The sequence below is a fragment of the Mastomys coucha genome, unplaced genomic scaffold, assembly GCF_008632895.1.
Source record: "Mastomys coucha isolate ucsf_1 unplaced genomic scaffold, UCSF_Mcou_1 pScaffold14, whole genome shotgun sequence".
Taxonomy (NCBI): Eukaryota; Metazoa; Chordata; class Mammalia; order Rodentia; family Muridae; genus Mastomys; species Mastomys coucha.
This window is the reverse complement of record NW_022196896.1, coordinates 25,573,452-25,580,416: the sequence shown is the minus strand read 5'-3', so window position 1 is coordinate 25,580,416 and position 6,965 is coordinate 25,573,452. Positions and strand designations below refer to the sequence as shown.

The window sequence follows — 6,965 nt, the reverse complement described above, 5'->3', positions numbered from 1 at the left end:
AAAAAAAAAAAAACCAAACCAAAGTTATCTTAAACCATAACTTTTACAAATTATAAGAAAAATAGGATTATGTAGCATTCCTGAGATTTAACCAATAAGGTGGAAATCCAGTAATTCCAAGTTGGAGTTGGCTATTTGAAACTGTTTTTATGCTACTGTAAACAGAACTTGTATAGGTCACAACTATAAATTATGTGTTTCCTCCCCCTGTGCCCCTCTCATGTAGCTGGGCATGTTCACAGGAGGTTTGGCAAAACATGTTACAAAAGGAAAACAGATATGTGCATGACAAACATTTTGAAGTTCTGCATTCTGACCTGGAACCACAGATGAGGTCAATACTTTTAGACTGGCTTTTAGAGGTATGTTCTGAAAAATAGAAATTTCTTTTGCATCTATGACAGAAAAATATGTATATGGGTATATGCCTTCCATGAGACTTCAGAGTATGTTGTCCACAGTGTAGTTTGTAACATGTAAAGTAGAATATGACTTGATATTTTTTCCCTTATAGTGCTGGGGATTGAACCAGGACCTTATATACTAGACCAGCGCTGAGCTATAATCCCAGACCAACTACTGTTTTTAAGAATAAAATCAGGAGTTGGGAGCATAGCTCAATGAGAGTGTGTACTCAGTACCAAAGCAAAGAGTAAAGTCCTAAGAACACATCTTCAATACAACCCAAACCAAAATCAGAAATTCCTGGTATGTGTTAGGTCTGTTTCTAGTTGAGGGTACTCAAGGTGAATGGGATGTATAGTTGACTGGGTTTTGTATACAGGCATACAAAGGACCAGCTTAGGCTTTGGGGGTCCCAGACATCTTTTTTCTGCCATGAACACTTACCCCGAAACCTTAAGCCCTTTATATCCTATTTAGCTTCCTTTATAATGTGCTCCTGTTCCTTTTAGAAATACACTATACTCCTGGGCATGGATGGTAGTATATCCCTGTAATCCTCAAAGGCTGAGGCAGGAAGATTGGGAGGTTAAGGCCAACCCTGCCTAATAGCAAGTTCCAGGTCAGATGGATTACATAGTGAAACCTTGCCTCAAAACAGAAAAATATACCATTGATTTAAAGGAATATCAGTAATTCTGAAATGTCTATAAGATCTGTGCAAACATTTTTTTTTCTTATTTGTATGATTGTAAATTACTTGATGTTAAACTAATTTCCTTCCAACTCTGGATTATCTGCTCTGTAGCCTGATGGGAGATGGTAGACTGAGGAAAGAGGATTTACATATTTCAAGCAATCAGGGCAGGTTACAGTGATACTGCCTCAAAATAAGGGGCAGGTGAGATGTATACAATTTAGTGGTGAAATGTTTGCCTAACACATGGTGAAGCCCTAGGTTTAATCCCTAATATTGGGAAGATTTAGATTCATTCTGAGGGAGAAAGATAGGGTGGACCTTTTGATAGATAAAAATATGGTACAGGCTCAGAAATGATTCCTTTTTTGTTTTTTTAAGATTTTTACTTATTTATTATATGTAAGCTGTCTTCAGACACCCCAGAAGAGGCAGAAGAGGGCATCAGATCTCATTTCAAATGGTTGTGAGCCACCATCGGTTGCTGGGATTTGAACTCAGGACCTTCGGAAGAGCAGTCAGTGCTCTAACCGCTGAACCATCACTCCAGCTCCAGAAATGTTTCTAAGACTATATAAAATGAGGTTGTATCAGGTCATTGTCCTTAAAGATGATCCATTGATAGCATGGAAAGGAAACAAAAGTTGTTGGGTTTGCCTATTTTCATTTGGGGGATTTCAAAATTGAACATGAGGTCCATTTTTATAGTGGTAATGACATCAGTATAGTTAAGAATTATGTTAACTAAAAGTTTTTACTTTGTATGCTGACACAAATATTTTCAGTCTAAGAATGTAAAAAAAAGCTTGTTTGAAAAATCCTAAAGATTTTGAAATACAACATCTATTCTTGATTTTAAGATTTTACTTTTATGTGTAAATGTGAGTACAAGTGCCCAAGGAGATCAGAAGACAGGCATCAGTTCTAGCACTGAGGTTATAAACAATGGTGAGGTGCCTAGACTCTGTATAAGCAAGTTCTTTGCTACTGAGTCATTCTCCAGGCATCACATCCCTGATTTTAAAATAGTATAAGACAGGAACAGAATAATTCTTTAAAATGCTTCTCATTTTCAAAAAGGTAGATAATGGCAACCCATTTCATGGAGTAACATTGAAAATTAAACTTTTCTTTAAGTATAAGAATGGCAATAGTGAAATGTAAGGGCAATTCCTACTAAACCAAAAACATGGAAAGATCTTATCACCAATGCTACTAAATTAGTCTGCAATAAAATATTGAAAAATAATAACTTATGGAAAAACTGTAAAACTAGGAGAGCAAGGATAACAAGCTCACTCTATCAGTACATGTTATTCCCTCCCTTATGTTAATAATGACATCCTGAAAAACAAAACTTAGCCTCAAAGTAGCTTGTAATTTGGTATAGTAAATACGACTTTTTATTTTGGATAAATTCTGGAAATAATATTGAGTATTTTGGTTCTTTCAGGTCTGTGAAGTATATACTCTTCATAGGGAGACATTTTACCTTGCCCAAGACTTTTTTGATAGGTTTATGTTGACACAAAAGGATGTAAATAAAAATATGCTTCAACTCATTGGGATTACCTCACTGTTCATTGCTTCCAAACTTGAGGTGAGTTCTTAAATTTCATCCAGATATATTTATTGTAAACTTAGTTTTTAGATAAATACACTAATCTCAGGACACTGTCATTTTCTGAGCTAAATTTTATGGAAAATAATTGTCTTATTCTTTATAGTAGGGATATATGAAGTTATCATAGGTCAGTGTTGTTACATAATTATAGAGCAGCTGAGTTCAGAAGAATGGTCTTTAGAAGCTAAACAATCAAATGAAAGAACTATTATGCTGAGTAAGAATAATGGTCTATCCAGCCTAATATTTTCCTGTCTAATGTTGGTGTCATGTTAAAAGAAAACTTAATTGCCTTAAACTTGCAAAAATATGTAATAACTATTACTTTTTAATACACCGTTGGCTGTTTCCAATGCTCTTTGCAGCTGGTATCATTTTGAGGGATTAGGCACATTAATATCCCAAAGTATCTACTTTTTCTTTCAAGTGTATCTTCTGAGTTTTATGTTCTCTCCAAATTCTACAACATATGGTAGAGCCTGTCCTATTGTTTCAGATCTTTATATATCGAAGTCTTTAGTTTGCTGCCACATGCTAGGTTTTTCTTCTAACTCTGATAATTTCTAATTCTCAAGACTTTTAAGACAAACTTGCCATCAGCCAAAACACAAATCTTTTCCTTCCCCGCCTATACTGGGGACTTAGCCCAGGGGCTTGCCCTTCTTTGGGAAACACTTGTAAGTCAGGGTATCATGATTTAGCCATGGCTAGACTGGAATTTGGTGTCAAATTCACAGACCTGCTTGAGTGCTGGGATTAAAAACATGTGATACCACACCCGGCCTTCTTTTGTTTCTTAAAGTAGAGGTGCTACTACAGCAAGCAAAAGCATAAGCCCAGTATTTTTTGATAAATATACTTTAGTACTAGGACAATGTGTTTAGTTTCTAGAACTTATTTTTGTTGTTTTGAGATGTTCTGAGTGGCCCAAACTCACTCTACAGCTGGAAAATGGCCTTGATGTTCCTGCCTCCATCCAGTGATAGGATTACAGGCTTACATGCAGTGTTTCCTACACATCAGACAAGCACTCAACTAAATGAGCCACATCCCCAGCACAAGACCCTATTTGTTGAGTGTCTTGTTTTTGTCTGGCCAGCAGACAGTATTAAAAAGGTTATTATTCTTAATTGAAATAACAGATTAAGATTGAAATACAAGGTCAACTCCAGGAAAATAAATCTTGAAAATGAACACAGTAGTTAGTAACAGATAATTACATACCAAAAAAATCTTAATGCAGTTTTGATTTATAATCACTTTGTGAAGCTGTCCTTAAAACTGAAACCTACATATATATAGACTATATATAATTTTTGTTTTTATTTAAATTGTGTTTAATAAATAATTTCTGAATTAAAGGAAATCTACGCTCCCAAACTCCAAGAGTTTGCTTATGTCACTGATGGTGCTTGCAGTGAAGTAGATATCTTAAAGATGGAACTCAATATATTAAAGGTAATGATAATGTCCTTTCTTAGTTACAATTTTGTAATATAGTAATTATGAGTGAACCTTGGATATAAAAAAAGCCAAACTTGGGCTGGAGAGATGGCTCAATGGTTAAGAGCACTGACTGCTGTTCCGAAGGTCCTGAGTTCAAATCCCAGCAACCACATGGTGGCTCACAACCATCTATAATGAGATCTGACACCCTTTTCTGGTGTGTCTGAAGACAGCTATAGTGTACTTAGGTATAATAATAAATAAATCTTAAAAAAAAAAAAAAAAAAAAAAGGCCAAACTTAGGGGCCAATGAAATGAATGACTCAGCAAGCTAAAGGGACTTACTGCCAGGCAGGCACGACAACATTTTGATTCATGGGGAACCCACATGATGTGAAGTTGTCTTTTTAACCTTCACATACTAGTCACACCATATGCCCACCCCCAAATTAAATACAATTTTGAACAAAATTTTAAGAAGAACCAAAATTGAGGTTTTAGTCTGAGCATATAATCCTAAAAGTTTGATGCAAAAATATTAATATGGTTAGTGGTTGGTAGGGAATTTACTTAACTTCTAAACTCTACTATGTACAGAATATGTGTACGTGTGTGTGTGTACATTTTATGTCATAATTAATGGGGATTTAAAATTTTCATTTTGACAGGCTTTAAAATGGGAACTTTGTCCGGTAACAGTCATCTCCTGGTTGAATCTTTTTCTCCAAGTTGATGCTGTTAAAGATGTTCCTAAAGTTCTTCTACCTCAATATTCTCAGGAGACGTTCATCCAGATAGCTCAGGTATTGACCCTGTTACTGAATATATAAGTTGTGAACTACACAACAAAATGACATACTGAGATAAATCTTAGTCAACAAGAAAACATTTGACCCATAAAATTCTGTTTCAAGTACTTACATTGCTTAATAATTCTAGAAAAGAAAATATTTTTTAGGATTTGGGATTAAAATAAAAATCTTTTTGATATAAAATGGAGAAAAATTATGTTTTCAACTAGTTGTCTTTTAGGCTTTTTGTTTTGTTTTTTAAGACAGGATTTCTCTGTGTAGCCCTGGTTGTCCCGAAACTTTGTTCTGTAGACCAGGCTGGCCTTGACCTCAGAGATCCACCTGCCTCTGCCTCCCAAATTCTGGGATTAAAGATAGCATATCCTCTATGCCTGGTCTGCTGTTCTTTAATTCTAACAGTAACTAAAGAGAATGAGGATTCCATTCTTTACAATAAGTAAGATCTGAAGGCTATATACTTCTGTGAAAGCAACCTTTAATTTTATTCTATATAGGATGTAAAATTGACATTTAGTGTTGATTATTAAGTCATTTGGATTAGAATTTGTGTTTTAAATCTATAAGTCAATAAAGTGGTAGGATATTTCTAGTATATAATTTTTAATATCCCTATTCCAGAATTTTGAAAATGCTGCAAAATTGGATTTTTAAAAAAGTATTTATTTATTCATTTATTCATTTATCTTATGAGTACACTGTCACTCTTTTCAGACACACCAAAGAAAGAGGGCATCAGATACCATTACAGATGGTTGTGAGCCACCATGTGGCTGCTGGGAATTGAACACAGGTCCTCTGGAAGAGCAGTCAGTACTCTTAACTGCTGAGCCATCTCTCCAGCCCGAAAAATTGGAATTTTTTATTGTGGAAAAACTCCACACTTGACTTCAGTGATGGTTAAAACAGGCACATTAAAAATATTCTATAAAATTGAGTGTATATATGTATATATACACAATTATATATAATTATATAGAGCATGTATGTAAGTGAATTGAGTTCTGACATGAGTTCCAGCTCCCAAGAGATCTCATATACTTGTAAATACTTCAAGATTCCAAAACATCCAGATTTGAAAATATTGGTCTCCTGAATTACATAGATAATAATCTGTGGTAATATTTCACTTGCAACTCCTCTAGTTTCTACCACCTTCTTGCCTGATGTGTGAGGTCAAATACTAAGTTATTCAGTGACCAGGAAATCAGCTTAACCCTCTGAAATCTGGCCATGTAACTGCTACTTTTCCAGTTCCTGTATTACCAAGATAATACACCTCTTACCTATCAAGTTAAGAATGTTGCGTTCTAGTCTGTCCAGTTTACTGCATCCTTTAAAAAGTAACTTTCCTGATTTAAAATCCCACAGTGGGCTTAAGCAGCAGTGCTCCATATAACACAATACAACAAAGCTACTACCTCTAGGTTTCCTTGCTTTCCACTACCCACCTTGGATAAGGAAGGAAGGTGTTCCTTGCTTATTTCATAAGAAGTGTTAGCTTTGGCAGTGTTCTACTTCAAACATTCTCTACCCACCAATCTAACAGCCTGGCCTGTTACCTAACTCAGAAGCCTTCACTAGCTTTTTCCAATCTTGATGAAGTGCTCACCTTTCTAATAGTTATCACTGTGGTCCTACAATCCTATTGTTTTTACTCCCTTTCCTGCAATCCTGAGAGTGGGTGGTAGCTTAGTTACTTTAGAGTTATACACATATATATATGGACTTGTTTATGTTTCTCTTATATTACTTTTGCTTTTTCCTTGTTAGCTTTTAGATCTGTGCATTCTAGCCATCGATTCCCTAGAATTTCAATACAGAATTCTGGCTGCCGCTGCCTTATGCCATTTTACCTCCATTGAGGTGGTTAAGAAAGCTGCAGGTAAGACTTGTTGACTCTGTACCTGTTCACAACACAAAACAATTTAGTTGATTTTGTTTTATTTTTCTAAAAGTGCTTAACCCTTAGTGTATTTCCACAATC

General features: G+C 35.2%; 1 protein-coding gene across 8 annotated transcripts in view; it reads left to right on the top strand.

The window, feature by feature from the left end:
* Window positions 1-6,965, top strand: part of Ccne2 (cyclin E2) — a 14,024-nt gene that overhangs the window by 4,106 nt on the left and 2,953 nt on the right. For all 8 annotated transcript variants that reach the window (XM_031366623.1, XM_031366626.1, XM_031366622.1 and 5 more), the window contains exons 6-10: window positions 227-362; window positions 2,553-2,699; window positions 4,086-4,181; window positions 4,838-4,972; window positions 6,752-6,863. In XM_031366623.1, the coding sequence (XP_031222483.1) occupies window positions 227-362; window positions 2,553-2,699; window positions 4,086-4,181; window positions 4,838-4,972; window positions 6,752-6,863 (626 nt within the window). The remainder of the gene's footprint in view (window positions 1-226; window positions 363-2,552; window positions 2,700-4,085; window positions 4,182-4,837; window positions 4,973-6,751; window positions 6,864-6,965) is intronic.